Source organism: Macrotis lagotis, chromosome 3, assembly GCF_037893015.1.
Source record: "Macrotis lagotis isolate mMagLag1 chromosome 3, bilby.v1.9.chrom.fasta, whole genome shotgun sequence".
Lineage (NCBI taxonomy): Eukaryota > Metazoa > Chordata > Mammalia > Peramelemorphia > Peramelidae > Macrotis > Macrotis lagotis.
In genome coordinates, this window is record NC_133660.1 from 270957091 (window position 1) to 270974197 (window position 17107).

At 37.6% G+C, this 17107-nt stretch overlaps 1 protein-coding gene across 12 annotated transcripts in view; it reads right to left on the bottom strand.

Annotated features, from left to right (window-relative positions):
* PHF21A (PHD finger protein 21A) overlaps nt 1–17107 on the bottom strand; it is a 200538-nt gene that overhangs the window by 139293 nt on the left and 44138 nt on the right. For all 12 annotated transcript variants that reach the window (XM_074230533.1, XM_074230538.1, XM_074230539.1 and 9 more), the window contains 2 exons: nt 9783–9815; nt 7576–7641 (listed from right to left, as the gene is read on the bottom strand). In XM_074230533.1, the coding sequence (XP_074086634.1) occupies nt 7576–7641; nt 9783–9815 (99 nt within the window). The remainder of the gene's footprint in view (nt 1–7575; nt 7642–9782; nt 9816–17107) is intronic.

Below are 17107 nucleotides of genomic sequence, written 5' to 3' on the forward strand. Positions count from 1 at the left end.
AGCATAATTATTGTGCCTAATGTCCTATTTCAGAAGATATTTGGTGAAATAAGAATCCACTGAATAAAAAGAATGTACAGTTTAGTAAATAAAACTGAAGTGGGAGTAGGGTGATCCATAAGATAGTTAATCACTAAAGACCTTGGTTGTCCAATCTGGAAATAAAAGGACAATATATAATATACCATCTCATTGCAGTCATGAAGGCAAGCTAAATGGGAAATGTTCTAAGTCTTTTGGAAAGTGGCACTATCTATATATAAGGTGAAGGTGTTACTAAAATGAAAAATTACTCTAACCAGATAACCATTAACTGCTATTTTTCTAGCACTCACCTCCAAAAAATCAGTGCAATTTAATAGATGTCTATTAATTCCCATGAGGAACATTATTAACACTTCATAGATAGAGGAAAAATAAAATGACTAACACAAGACCCTGCAGCATAATCAACAACAGAATCAAGAATACAGTGATTTAACTAGTTGATTTAAACTAACTCCCAGGACACTTTCCAAGTCATTAAGCCATACTTCCTGCTATAGAAGAATTGTGTTCTACACAGAAGCACTTGTCAGGACAAAAAAAACAATAGTTTTTTTTTAAATGTGACTGAATCTTTTAAAATATATTTTAATAATGTTTTTCTTTTTCATAATACTGAGACAGTAGCTGCTTTTCTGAACAGCACTATCTATACTCAACAACTAAGAATGGCAACTACTTACTTCTTGATTAACCTGCCACACCTAGGACAGTGTATGTCACCCTGGATCAGGTGGACATTCTATAAAGGTCTGGGCAAGGTCATTTCTAAAGGATATGGTATATAGAATGCACAGGAGAACTGTAACTGAGCTTGATCTGTCTGAAAAGCAAACTAGCAATGAACAGTAAGGCCTACAAACTGCTCTAGCATTTGAAAATTCAAAGAAAAAAAAGAGAGAAAGAAGGGGTGGGTGGAAAACCAAATTTCCAAAGCCAGTTCTATGTAGCATCTATTCAAACATACAGTAGAAGAGCATGGTACTTGTGTACAAATGAGTAATTCCAAGAAAAATATGCCCCCAAAGAAATGTCAAAAACGAATTAATCAGTCTTCAAAGAAATACGCTGTGGAATAAATGACTGTAAAAACACATTTGCACAAACCAAAGTACAAATGAGACTAGTCAGATACTCCCGAGGAAGTCTCCATCTCTTTCCCACAAGAGAGACAGAGAGATGAAAACTGCTGCCCAAGGCCAGAGTAAGTCAGAATCTGGGCTGGGAACACAACTTACCTTCCAATCTTCTGTTCAACCCATGAAAATCAAAGTTACCTTTCCCTCCCATCAATATACTTCTTGTAGATTTAGACTAGTGCTCTTCCATTTAAAACCTTTTCTTTCACCATTACTCTTCCTCCTAGGTCCTTTGTTACAAATATACAACTGACCCACTACAGACTATGGTAGCCCTCTCTATCCACACATACACACAGAGGAATTACAGGTAGGGGAGAGGGGTTGGAAAGAGAAAAGGATAATTCATTTGGTGACCAAAGCATTTCAATGTTCACGGTTGGCTCCCATGACCCTTAAAAGAGAAGTTTCTGTAGGATAGAGGTTAATCATTGACCCATCATTGTAAACACAAACTTTTGACTAGATTATGATAATTATGTGTATTATTTTTCAATATTAGATAGAATTAACAAATTGAGAGTAATAATAAGAAGGGAATTTGTAAGTAGTATCTTTTCCTCATCAGCATATTAAGGGCACCAAGGTTAATATTCTCTTTTTTACATTAAATTCTGGTTTAACAGTATAACAATTTAGGGTCTAACAATAGCTTTCTACCTATTCTGGAGATAAAGTGACATAATGCTAGAAAATAAAATCATCTGAAGTTCCTTTTTTTCAACAAGGTTAAAGCTAAGCTGCTTGGACCCCTTCTCTCTACTCACATAGCTACCACCTGAGTTCAGTCCCAAATAAACTCTCCTCCAGACACCTGTGTCAAGTTTCCTCCACACAGCTGCCAAAGTGATTTTTCTAAGGCAGAGGTCTGACCATCTCACTCCCCAGCTCACTAAATACTAGTGGTACCCTACTATTACCTTTAGGTTCAAAAATAAATTCATCTAGCATGGGAAGACCTCTACCATCTGGCTTCCTTTGTAGCTTCATACATTATTTCCCTTAATGGATGCCACACCCTGACCAAGCTCATCCTCAATACTCAACGTGTTGTCCCCTCCAAGCCTAGAAGTCATACCTTCTTCCCTTCTCTATTAGCTCCCCAAGATCCCTGTACAGTCCTCATGGGACTTCTTCTCTGTATGTCTTCCAATGGAATATGAACTATATAAACTCTTTGGGGGCAAGGGAATGTTTCATGTTTGCTTTTGTATTTCCACTGTCTACTATACTGCTTGGCATGCTGCAGGTACTTAATAAATGCTTATTGAGTAGTTTTTCACAAAAGATAATTTCATAAGAATCATATTTAGATTTCCAAAGCATTTGCTATATTGCTATTTTCCTTAATATTATAACAAAGTCTCAATTTTTTAATATAAAGTGCAATTTATGAACCTTGCTAAATAGTATAATACTATCCTATGTGAAACATTATGAAATTAAACCATTACTGCTTCTCAGTAGAGTGATGGTAGACTTTATGTGTAGAATGATATGACCTTGACTTTGTATGCTGAACTATACTTCTCTGTTATAAGAGAAAGTTCTATTGGGGAAGGGAGTCATTAGGGAGTTAAAGTGATTTTTTAAATCAAAATTTTTTCATTTATTTTTTAAAAATTATCACATCAAAAGTCTCAAAAGCAATCTTTATTATTCTAGGTTATGCCCATGGAAAGGATTTAGCTCATTTAGAGGGTCATGTTTATAACCAAATCTTCATGTATCAGTTTATGAGAAACAGAAACACTTTAAGATGGGATCATCATAAAGTTTGAAATATTTATTAATAATAACTTTAAAAGAGAAATATCTAAAGACACATGATCACCCCTTGCAAGAGTTAATTTTCACATGCAACCAAGAACTCTCTCCATCATTCCATAGAGGCCAAACCATCCCTGTTTTACAAGTTAAATAATTCAAAGCTCTTATTCTGCCATTCTTCCTGGAGTCTACCTGTAAATGGGTCCAGTGGTCAGCCCTTTACAGTCAAATGTAAGTTGACAAGAGCTAAACACAGTTCTCTTTTGAGAGGTTAAGCCTGCCCACTGTCGACTTGCTATCTTTCTCCAATGCCAGGACACTTCTAACTGCACCAAAGCTTCTGAAGAGACAGTTCATGAATTCTCAGGAAGAATCCTTCAACAAACTAGCCCCCTCCCAGTGTTTCTACAGCACCCCCAAAGGGGACCATATTTTCCAGTTCCCAGAGGCCCCCTCTTGGGACAAGTCCAGATGCCCTGAGCAAACGAGGACATGAAGAAAAGACTGATAACTGAGTCAGCACTGAAGCACCAGGAAGGCCTTGAAGAGCTTCCACTTCAGACCCTCAGCTGCCGGCTGAGAGAAGCTTCTGGACACTTCCAGCTAAGCCAGTCTGGCAGGAGACTGACCAAGTCATGAGTGCTCTGCCCACAAAATGACTGTGCTGATTTGGCCCAGATGCTGCCTGGGCCTGGGTGCTGCCCCCAGTGAGATGGAAGCACTGGAGAATAGGGAGGTCTCAAGCTCTTCATAAAAATCATAGGAACTTTCTGATGAGGGACTCAATCAGCCACTTAGAGTACACAAGATCCAGGCACAATATACCACAGGACAAGACTTCCATCACTGAATGAATGGGAAAGCATTTATAAGAGCTTAGTAGAACCTGTTCTTCTTTTCTTTCTTACAGTCTTTAAAGAAGAAAATGTATTAAGGGCTAAGGTGGAAGGGCAGGAGGATTGGTGGTGGCCTAAAATGCTCAGGAAGACAAAGATACATGAGTGAAGAGATATAGGAGAAAAAAATCTAGGAAATCCATAAAATTTTGCCAGGTACTAAAGAGTATTATAGAGTAAGTAAAGAAGTCAGGCACAAGAAACAGAAATAGAAAATTTTACTAAAACAAAATTAAAGCCAAGTAGTATTTCTTCAATCTCTACATTGTTGAAAAAATTAGCTTTTATGTTCTTATGTAAGCTATTCCTAAGTTACCTAAAAACAATTTCTTCTGTGGCCTAGTCAAGAGAGACTCCTTTGAGGAGACAATTTACAACAAGTTTTAATTATCAAGACTGTGATCTCACTGTCAATGCAGATGAGTGACTACTGTGCAATTTGGTCTTGGGGAGATGCCAGGGAACCCTGAAAGTCCACTACTAGAGATAGGGTTCGAACCCAAGTCTCGATTTTTCTAAGACTATCTCAACATCACTAAGCTAACATCGATATACAAATGAAGAAGGAAAATAGAAATTTCATCTCAAATTCTGTCACTACTTCCATTCAGTTCTTCTATTTTAGCTTTTCCTTAGACTTAAAGTGGGCTATTAAAATTGTGATTCAGATTTCCAAAGTTTCTAGAACAAAGGGACAGGACACTAAGGTGGGTTGGCTAAGATGAAGTAGTATCTGGGAAGGACTCGAGGACATCACCTGTTCATTCCAAGGTAGAATATAAGCTACTTGATGGCAGGAGGTGTCTTTCATTTTGGCTCTATACCCTTGGCACCTTTTAGGAGTGAGTACTTCATTAATGCTTATTGGATTAGATCAAAGTTCTCTTTTTTTGCCATCACTTTTTGATCTCATTAGCTCCCGTGGGTTCAAATATGTCTATGTAGCTTACTCCCAAATTCCCATATTCAGCCCTCAGCTCTCTCTCTCTCTCTCTTTGGAGTCCAATATAACCGATTACCCATTGAATAATTTTCACCTGGATACCCCACAGGCCCATAAGAGAACTCACAGATCTTTCTCCCTAAACACACCCACTTTCCAATTTTCTGATGAGGGCATAATTCTCCTTCCAGATACCTAAGTCAACTCCATATGTCCTTTGCTCTTCCCCACACTCCACTTTCAATCAATTGCCAAATGCTCTTGATTCTACCTCTATAATCTCTCTCACAGCCTTCCTCTTCTTTCCACTCCCACAGCCTCCCCCGGTAGGTCTTTAGTGCCCCTTCCCTGGATTACTGCAATAACATCCTAATTCATGTCCCTGATTCCAATTCTCCACTCTGCAACTCATCCTTCACACAGTTACAAAACTGATCCTTGTCTGGCCCCAGTCTGACCACTTGTCAATCAACAAACATATGTTGGGTGAGTATGTACTAGTTATTAGATCCTGGGCTGAGCCAACTGAGAAGCTTTAGCAGTTTGGAACAGCTTCCAAGATAAACCTTGAACTCCTCTCCTAGCATCGAAAAGTCTTTATGTGTGGATCCAATGGACTGTTTCAGCTTCAATTCAAATGACATCTCTTAAGGTACCCTCCATTCCAGCCAGATTGGCCCTCCTTGCTCTCCTGTAGTCAATATTCCATCTCCTGCTTCCTCAGGGTTGAACGGGCTGTCTGTCTCTGTCTCCCCACCCCTAGGAATCCCTATCTCCACTCAAGGTTTCCCTCAAGGGCCACCTCCTAGATGAGGTCTTTCCTGATTATACCCTCCTCCCAAAAACTTACTCTCAATATAGTTTGTATTTACTTCTCTGGTACACATCATTTTGACATGGTAGAATGTAAGCTCCTCAAGAACAGGAGCTGTTTTATATTGTGTCTTCAATTTCTCTGGTGCCTAGCACAGAGCTGTTACTTAATAAAAGCCGGATGAAATGAAGTGACAACTTATTGTTTGCTATTTGGTGAAATTCGCTACTAAACATAAACAAATTTCTATTAAGTAAGTGTCCCCAGAGAGCAATGCATTTAAAAAATAAAAATCCAATTCCGATTAAAATGTGATTCTTGATTGCTATAGAAGTGAGCCAGATCTTTGCTTTCATTTTCTCAAGAATATTAAATCTCCTAAAGTTGCTCAATTATACAAAATGTGGCTCTATAGTCAGTTCTCACCTTCTATATCTCTGTCTGAACACGTGAATTTTTCAGCAAATATGACTCATGCCCTGGCATCGTGTCCAACTAACCCTGAGGGAGAAGGGCCCCCAAGCTGACAAAAGTCAAGGGCTAGAACACTCTCATACAGATCACACAGATCAATTGTGATGACTTTAGAGAGCTGAATCAGCTTTATAACAGACAGACCCTGGAAAACCCAGTTTATAGTTTTCTTTACAAATTATCGACCCTCACCTCCTACACTAATCTGGAAATTTTCCTCTTCTAATATGCTGGGGAAGAAGGAAGGAGGAGAAAAGAAAAATAACTCAATCCTGAAATATGAACTGATCCCCATATATTCTACATATAATCACCTAATTAAGAGTATGAAGGGACAACAAAAGCCTGCACCTCAAAAGAGTTGAAACTTTACCATCATGAAAACCAGTTAATTAAATGAAAACACAACTTGACATCACTTTTTAAAAAATGGTCTAAGAGGAAAGATCTTAAGAGGTAAGGTATTACTATCTAAAATTAACTTTTAAAAACTCAATTATCAGTGCCTGAGAATTACCTAGTGAAAATCGTCACTAAAATAGTATAATTATGTACTCGCAAAAAATTTTAAAATGATATGCATCCAAGTGTTCTTCTGATTCATGCATTTGTCATCATGACAACAGGAGGGGATGGGGAGGAGGAAGCAAGACGCAAGAGAATGTTTCCGTTGGGTCCCTCAGACACCATGTCTGCCAGCCACTGCCACTCCACCTGGTGGCAACCAAAAACTGGTCAGAGGGCATGGGAGAACTAGTGTGCCAGAAGACTGCAAACCAGGACAGAAAAAAAGAGAGAGAGAGAGAGAGAGAAAGAGAGAGAGAGAGAGAGAGAGAGCAGAGAGACAGACAGAGAGGGACAGAGACTAGAGAGAAATAGAAACAGAGAGAGAGTATAGAGACAGAGACAGAGAGAAGTAGAGAGTAGAGACAGAGACAGGCAGTAGAGAGAAACAGAGAGAGAGAGAGACAGACAGAGAGTAGAGAGACAGAGACAGAAAGAATAAGCATCAAATTCAGTTGGGTTCACCAAGGAGATGCTGATCACCATTAAAGATGAGCTATCTAAAGAGGAACACACAGAAAATGGGAGAAGCTAATTACAACCACCTGCCTCATACTCAAGGTTAAAGATCAATTCCAACCTTTAAATGGTTTAAAGACACAAAAGACTAAGAATTTTTGCATCACAATTCCCTGCTAACTCTTTATACCTTCTGCTACTGATAAACTCTAGTTTAATTAATACAGTTAACTGAAGTCTGCCATATAGCTTTTAGAAATTTGCCAGTAACACAAACTCATGGGATACTCTAGTCTGATTTCAACCAAAAATAAAATGGATAAACAGAGCTCAAACAAAATTAAAATTGAGTCTGACTGCCCACACTTATTTTCACACATGAGGAAAAATAGCAGTTCTCTTAGAAGCCTGGAGTAGACATACTGTATCTTTAGAACACAATGTTAAAAATATGCCCCCCTTTTCCCCTACCTGTTTCTCACTCAAAGCTGTGATTTTGGCTTGGAGTTCATGAAGCTGCTTCTTCAGATCAGCATTCTGATTGGAAAGAAAAAAATATCTGTGAGAAGGATACTTCATTTGTTAACGCAGAATAGTAGCAAGAGGACTTTAGGCATCCATTGTATTATAACAGATGAACCACTTCAAGCATTCAGCATTCACTTTACCCAGCAGGACCATCCCCTGATCCATGCGTCGTCCTTGTAGGCTTCAAGCACTTACTGGGGAGAGGGGCAACTGTTTTCTAGAATGGTTTCAAATTTAGAGGTAACTCAGCTAAATAGAAGTTATTAACACACCAGTGGTTTTATAGCATCTTCCACTGAAATACCACCTTGCTGCCAAGAAGTCATATTCTTGGGTCACATATTTAAAGAAATTTTTCATTCAAAGACAAAGAAACAAGATGATGCATGTGTGCCCCTCCTCTTACTCCCTATCTCCCCACACATATCATATTAAATGCATGGCAGCAGAGGGGTTTTTCTCTTTTCTCCCCAGATTCCTTATTTAGCACAGTGTTATACAGTTAGTTAAAGCCTATATTTGGAAAAGGTCTCATTATGATGACTACTGATATTGCCCAACACACTAGGACATTGCATATAAGGGCATTTCTTCAACTCTGAAAATTTCAGGAATTAATATAAGTTCATTCACAGTCTATTAAATGTACTCTACCTTGCTTTTACTCAGATGAAAATTAAAACAAATATTAAAATTTGTAAATGGTTGATACCGAAGGGCAGTAGATTCCACACATATTCCAATGAGATCATTCTTACTTAACCATTCTTTGTAAAGCTCTTCCAATCCTAATTTCTATTGTTTTATGATCTCATCATCCTGCTCTTCTGACCCAGAAAGTCCCTACACTAATCTGATGCCAGGACTTGCATCTGAAGAAAGTGAGTTATTACATAGGTTGATGCTAGACAGACAGGCCTCACTCAGAAGATGACCCAAGGAGGTTGCCAGTTTTCTCCTAAGATTCTGAGATGAGAGACTGTCTTGTCTTGTCATGTCATCACATAGTATACTTCAGAAACAAATACTTATGAGAAGGATTCACTGAATAGGTTTGTTTAAAACAAGCAAATATTTTAGTGTTTCCTATTTTAGGTTCTACTTCTAAGGCACAGTATGCCAGTCTTTCAGACTCATTTTAACAGGCATTATATATAAGTTCAAAAAGGAAATCATCTTGGAAAAATGGGACAACCAGAGAGGAAAGAATATCATTTACCAGAATCAATGGATTACATAGAGATACAGGGAAAATTAAGTCACAGAATCCTAAGTTTATAAAAATAATATTTTTCCTATCTTAGTAAAAGAAGATGGACTGAAATGCTATTCTGAAAACTCAGAGATATTTGTCTTTACAATGGTCAGACCTGCTTTGTTTAATAAACTATAAAATTTATCCAAGTGTGCATTCATGGTTCCAGGTTTCCTTTGAATTGCATATAAAAATGAGGGAAATTCTCCTTAGATTTCTAGAAAGCAAATTTTTACTAAAATATATTACTTGTGACTCATAGAAGTTACAGAAGTTGTGATGTCAGATGTCCAATAAATTATATAAGACAAGAAAATAACTTTTTAATGTGTGGAGAAAAAGCGAAATGGTCAAGTCAGTATGTGTTCACAAAATTCAAGGAAAAGTCCATGGAGCGAGTGCCCTATTTGCCAGACTAATACACATGATATGTGTGCCCTTTGGAGATCCCAAATTATTCAAGCTTGTGTAGTGGAGACCTTCTAAAATGTTGATCCTGCATAGAGAAAAGCTTTGAGCAGTCAAGAGACCCTGGACAATTACACAAAGTAAGACTAAATAAAAATTATCCTCAGTTACTTTCATCAACTAGAAGGCACCAGAAGGCCTCATAATCACCCAGTATTTGACAGCAAACACTTTCATATTTTTTGTCAAGATATAAAAAGCAATTACTCTAATAGTAACGATAAAAATAATAAATGAGATGACATCCTATTTACATGAAGAAAACAACTCAAAGAGGAAGCTCTTCCCTCAGCTCTTAAAGCATGAAGATCTCTAGCCTAGGACAATGGCTTTTAAAGGTCAGACAATTCCTTCATGCCTAAAGAGCTCTTTTAGAATTTCATCATCAACTTCAGGAGTGAATGAATGAATTAAAGTAATTATTTACCTGTGGATCCTGCTTCATTTGAGCAACCAGTTTCTAATAAAAAAGAAAAAGAGAGTCATTAATGTTCTATATGTTAATCTACCAGAGTTGCAATCATCAGGTTCTATAGATAGATAAAGTCCTAAAGGAGAAGCTACAATTTAAGTTGTTGCTGGCATTTTTTAAATGGCCAAGTTCAAAAGGGATCCCAAATCTTATATTACTTCTATCAATGGTCACTCAAACGAGACATCCTACTCAACTCAAAAGTTAGACTGCCACCTCTATCTTTATTTAGTCTTGAGCGGACTGCTACCATTCTTTCTGGTTACCCTAATTTAATAGCTTAGCTTCTCTTTAAAATGCCACTTTTGCCCACAGGCCCAAGGAAAAGAGAACAAAGAAAATATATCAAAGATAAAGGTTGCTTGCCCATATAACAAAGTATAGGTTACTTAACAGAATTAAGATATGGCTGGTCTTCTGGCTTTGCACTTGCCACATAAAAGAAGCATATTTTGAAGACTCATGGTCAGAAATGTCTGGGAGGGAGCAGAGAGGTAACAACTGAGCAAATATGAAAGACACTTTCTGGGGAACTAGAAGCCCAAATAAAGGATGGAGGGAAAAAAAAATCAAACAATTCATTTCCCCTAGTCCACCCTCTGCAGCTCACTCTCTCCCTGGAAAGTAACAGAAATCTGAAAGCCCCTCAAGGACAAAAGAAGACGGACACCCTGTTTATCTGGGATTATTGGGAGAAGTGATGAACTAAGTAGTACAACATAAGTGAATTAACACTCATAAGTCAAAAAACTAATTTTTATTTTTTGTAAGAATCTTTCACAATATATTATCCATACCTATGTCTTCTTAAACAATGTATACAAAGTCCAGTTTGACTTTTTCCCAATAACTCCAGGGTAGCTCAAATCTGGTCTCAGACATATAATAATTACCTAGCTATATGACCTTGGGCAAGTCACTTAACCCCACTGCCTTGCAAAAAATAAACAAATGAACTTAAAAAAAATAATTCCAGGGTATAACCAGGATCAGGATCTTGTCAAGAGGAACATATATATATATATATATATATATATATATATATATATATATATATATATACACACACACACACACACACACACACACACACACATATGTATATACATATGTATATATATACATATATATATATATTTCCTTTTTAGAAAAGTCTTTTATTTTTTCCAATTACATGTAATGATAGTTTCCAGAATTCACTTTTATAAGATTTTGAGCTTCAAATTTTCCTCCCTCTCCACTTTAAGATGATAAGCAATCTGATAGGGATTATACATGATAAACATATTTCCATTTTTGTCATGTTGTCAAAGAAGAATCAAACAGAAGAGAGAAAAACCACAAGAAAGAAAAAACAAAAACATTTAAAAAGCTGAAAATAGTATGATTTGATCTACATTCAGATAACATAGTTCTTTCTCTGGAAGTGGATGACATTTTCCATCAAAAGACTTTTGGAATTGTCTTGGATAACTATTGCTGAGAAGAGCTAAGTATATTACAATGGATCATCACAGAAAGTTGTTAATGTATATACATTAACTCCAGGAGTGTATATACATACATTCCTGGTTCTTCTCACTTACTCAATATCAGTTGATTCTTTCCAGGTTTTTCTGAAATCCTCCTGTTCATCATTTCTTACAGCACAATGGTATTTTATTACATTCATGTACCATTTGCTCAGTTATTCCCCAATGGATGGTCATCCATCTCCTCAATTTCTAATCCTCTGCCACCACAAAAAAGTCTGCATGGATATTCTTGTACTTATCAGTGATCTTTTTGAGATACAGACCAAATAGCAGTATTGCTGGATCGAAGAGCATGATTGCCCTTTTGGGCATAAGTACCTGATCCTAAGACAAACTAGACTAGAGGTTTTGCATTTGCTTTTAAAAACAAATCAGTTTGAATATCTTCTCTCCTCCTGTCAAATGACACTTTTCGTGGATGTTGAGTTTGGTTCCTACAAGGATTACTCTTTTAATCTCCCTAGAGGTATGAGAATGGGGTATGTTAAGTAATTTTCTAAAATAAGAGTTACTAGGCTCTAAGGGAGAAGCTGGGGTCCTATGCCAGGCCACACTCCGCCCTGGACTTAATGACCCTCATCTCAAGTCATTTTTTTGAGACTTGTTCTGTTTTCTTCCTGGGTCCAGATAAGGTTTCCAGGAGCTGAAGCAACTAAGAGGGTGGTCCTTGCAGTCAGGTGGTGCTCCTTTGCTAGCCTGGGATGGTTTTGTTCTCATTCCTAGAAAGAGAAGCAGAATCTACACCAAGGTCCAGGCCCTCAAGCTACTGAAATCAAAAGTTATATGGGTCCGGCCCCATTGTGACTGAGGCTGGATGCTCAGTTCAAGAAGGGAAGCTCTTTATTTAGCCTTCTCTTCTTACAGGGTCATTGCAACCCTTCTTAGAGGGAAAGAAAGCTGACACTGTCTGAAATCTTAAAGCATCCTTGGTTGGTGTTTCACTGAGCAGCAAAGAAACTAGGAGGGCTGAGAAAAAGGTTATGGTACTAGGGGACAAAATCTGCTTTTCCTACAGCCCCAAAGCTTCAAAATTGACCAACTGGGGACACAATCATAACCTCACTAAAGAATCTTTTTGGACAAAAAGTTGTAAATTTATTTTTTCTATGCTGTTAGACATCAAGCTGCACATCTGAGGAGAAATAGGTAAGTTGGTATTATGACTCCCTCCAGCTCTCATAACTTGAAGCTTTGTCATTATGTTAATTTTTAGGTTTCACTGAATAAAAAAAGGAAATGTTCTTTCCTAAACATTCAAAGTGTACTAGGTGGCATGGTAAATAGAGCATTGAGCCAAGAGTCAGGAAAATTAGAGTTCAAATCCAGCCTCAAACACAAGCAGTGAAACCACAACAAATCACTGAACCTGTTTTCCTCAATTTCCTCAATGGTATTTAACATTTCTGTATTTATTTGTGAGGTTTTTATGCCCTAATACATGATCAATATTTCTGAGAAATAGGATTATTCCTTTTAATTGCAATCAATTCACTTCAAGGGTCTATCATCTAACTTTTCTAAAATTCCATCCATCATCTTAAATTCTTATTTATTTTATGTTTAAATTTACTAGGTCTATGAGAGAAAACTTGAGGCCCATCCCCTTTTAATATAGTTTAACTGGCTATTTCTTTTTTAACTTTAACCTTAAGAATCAGATGTAACGCCATTTGCCGCATATTTGTTCATTACTGACATCAACTCATGGTATGATTATCTTCTTCTAAAACATAGTTTTCCAGTTTTTTCTTTTAAGTGCTTTGCTTTCTCTGAGACCACGGCTGCACACCTGAGTTTTGTTGAAGAATAGTGATTGTACTCTGCCCCCTGATCTTAACTCTGTGCATAACTCCTGTTTCAAGTATTCTCTTGTAAACAACATAATAGTCGGATCCGAATTTCTTTTACTCTTCCATTTTATGAGTGAATTCATCCCATCCACATTCACAGTCATGCTTGCTGTGTACTATTCTATATTCTATTTTCTTATTTATCCTTTGCTTCTTTACCTTGTTTTGCCTCTGGTCACTATCTCCTATTCCCTACTGTATTTCCCTTTTTCCCAGTCCCTTTTCACTCCTGCTTCCCCTACTGGGTAAGATGGATCTCTGAAACCTATCCCATCTTTCCTGTGAGATCATCCCAATATGATAGAATCATACCCAGGTCCTCTAGCTAATTAAGACTCCTTGTGTTTAATTTTTTATATTTGTCTTAGAGTCCGCTGTTTGAATGTAAGTATTTCTCTTAAGCTCTGGTCTTTACATCAGCAATGCTTAAAAGTCTTCTACTTTAGGGAGTAGTTAGAGGGTGCAGATGATAGAGCACCAGTCTCTGGTGACAGGAGGACCTGAGTTCAAATCCGGCCTCACTCTTAATACTTATAGTTGTGTCATTTAACTCCATTGCATCCCCCCCCCCCAAAAAAAAATAGTCTTCTATTTCTTTAAATACCCATTTTTTCCCCCTGTAAGATAATACCAGATAGGGTATTCTTGGCTGTGATACTAGATAGACCCTTTGCCTTCTGGAATATCATATCCTAGGTCCTCTATTTCTGTATAGTGATGGCTGTTACATCTTGTGTGATAATGACTATGGTACTTGAATTCTTTCTTTCCTGCTTGCTACTTGCTATTTGACCTGGGAATTCTATATTTTAACTATAATATTCCTGAGAATTATAATTTTGGTGTGACTTTCAAGAGGTGAAGAGTAGATTCTTTCAGTTTTTATTGTGCCCTCTAGTTCTAAAATATCTAAATAGTTTTGCTTTGTAATTTCTTTTTTTTAAGGTCTTTGCAAGGCAAATGGGGTTAAGTGGTTTACCCAGGGCCACAAAGCTAGGCAATTATTAAGTGTCTGAGGCCAGAATTAAACTCAGGTACTCCTGACTCCAGGCTGGTGCTCTATCCACTGCACCACCTAGTCACCCCTACTTTATAATTTCTTGAAATATGTCTAGGTTCTTTTTTATTAGTGGCTTTTGGGTAGTCCAAAGATTATTGAACTGTTTCTCCTGAATCTATTTTTCCTTTGAAAGTAGCTGTTTTGGGGCAGTTAGGTGGAGCAGTGGATAGAGCACCAGCCTGGAGTCAGGAGTATCTGAGTTCAAATCCAGCCTCAGACACTTAATAATTACCTAGCTGTGTGGCCCTGGGCAAGTCACTTAACCCCATTTGCCTTGCAAAATCCTAAAGAAAAAAAAGTAGTTGTTTTTCCCTATGACCTATTATCTTCTTCTATCATTTTTCAGTCTTTTGACTTTATTTTTATGACTTTTTTGTTGACCCATGGAATCATTAGCTTTCATTTGGCCAATTCTCATTTTTAATTAGTTATTTAATTTTTATTATCTTTTATTTATCATAATTAAAATTATCATATTTAATTAGTTATTGAAGAAATCAATAACATTTGTCTCTCTTCTCTTTTCATACCTTTCTTGCATAGCTCTCACTTATTTTCCCATTTTTTTCACTTCATTATTATTTAATATTAAAAATAATTCTTTTTTGCTCATTTTTCAAATATCTTTACTGCTTCTAGGGATTTTTGTTGGACTTTAGTCCAATCTACATTGTTCTTTAAGGTTTTCCTTATAGATGTTTTTAGGTTATTATCTTCTTCTGCATTTGCATCTTGAATTACTACCAGCCTAGAGGTTCTTTATGGTCAGGTTCTTTTTTGTTTTTCTTCTAGCTGATTTCTTGCCTTCTAACTTTATGTTAGTGATGGGCTCTGCTCATTTCAGGGGGAAAGGGAATGTTTAGACTGAGTTTGCCCTTTTATATCCTTCTGCTGTTTTTACAGCTCCATCTCAGGGGCTGAAAGTTTTCAGTATTTCCAAGGTGGTATACCCTTCTGGTATGAACTCTACAAGTTCCAGATCCAAGTTTTGGTCTGTTGGATTACGTATGGTTGAATTTCAATACTCGTTCACTGTCAGTCCAACGCGAAGTTCCAAAGGTTCAGAGTAACTGAACTGTTTGACTATACTTTGGTTTTGGTTTCTGGTCCTCCTTATTCCACTACAGGGTGGCACTGAGTCCCCACCTCAGCTCTTGGGTTCAGAGTCATACAGTAAACTGTATTTTGGAACTTGTTCATTGCTCCATACACAGCTAGGGTCTCAATTATCTCAGCTCATAAGTGCTTCTCTTTACCCCAGAAGTGGGCAATAAGACGACATAGTTGCTAGATGACACTGAATCCTTCTCTGAGTGTTTTAGGGTTCATCTGGGATCTCTTTTCTGCCCCAGTGGTACCAACCCTGGCTCTCAGTCTCAGTCCCCTTACCCTCCCTGGGTACTGGAATGTTTCCCATTGATGCCACCCTAGCGGTCACTGCTGCCTTCACAGCTGCCACCCTCCTGGCTGACCCCCAATTCAATGGGTTCAGGTCTCTCTACCTTCCTAAATAGTACTTGGTTGGCAAAGGGACTGCCTGTGACTATTTCTGTGCTTTCCTGATCAGAATTTGGTCTGGTGAGATTTTTAGGCTGCTGTGGAGGAGGTATACCGAGTGAGCTGGGCAAAAATGGTTGTTGTAAGGATCTCTCGAAGTTGTTGTAAGGCTCAAATGAGATCTTATTTATAAAGTGCTTAGCATAGGGTCATGCATGAAGTAAGCACTACCTAAAAGATATTATTCTAATAATTTACTAATGCTTGTTCTTTTCCTTTGTTCCCCTTCTCCTCCAAATTCTAATCCCAACATATCCGTTTAGCTTTATTTCACACTGCTCTCCTTCACTTGCCTTAAGATAATGATCCTGAGAGAGGAAGAGAGTAAATAAAGGCCTCGGACAGCCTTGGCATACCCAAGAATTGCATAGGAACAATCTGACCTTCCCTTCAGTAGCAAATCATAAGCCTTGTCTCCAAACAACTACATCTGCCCTTTATACACTGAGGTCCAGCACTCCCAAATCCAACCCCATCTCAAAGCTGTGCAAGCTTCCAATCTTCCCCACTCTGAGCCTGACACCAGACCCCTGGTGCCATTAGGAAAAATGATGATTACCAATATTCCTACTAGGGAAAAAATTACTTTTTTTTTTACTTTTTAAAAATTCATTTATTTATTTTGAATTTTACAATTTTTCCCCAATCTTGGAAAAAAAAAATTGTTCTTAAGATGTTCCATTACAAAAGTGAGGAGACCACTGAGAACATACCTGTTGCCCACATTACAAAAATCACAAAATCTCTGAGGCCATGAAATACCAACCAAAGAACAACAGAACACAGGTTGCAAAGACTACTAAATGAGGCCTGAACCAGATTAAAATGATTTTGAGAAATATTTAACAAAATAAATAGAAATGCAATAAAATACAGATAATGTTAATATGTGATTTTCTATGGCAACATATGGCCACAAGGATACTTATGCACGGTTGATGGCCTCCACTTCTCTTTGAGTTTGGCCCCAATGCTCTATAACGCCTCACAAGGGGTCATCTGGCTTTTTACTTACACATTTCATTTTTTTGTTGTTGTTTTTTTTGCAAGGCAATGGGGTTAAGTGATTTGTCCAAGGTCACACAGATAGGTAAATTATTAAGTGTCTGAGGCTGGATTTGAACTCAGGTCCTCTTGACTCCAGGGCCGGTGCTCTATCCACTGCCCTTGCTTAGACAATTCTAACAAGGAGAACCGACTACTTCCCAAGACTGAAAAAACACTTCCTAGACCAAGGCAGAAAAAACACTTAAGTACTCTATGCAGAGCACCACAACT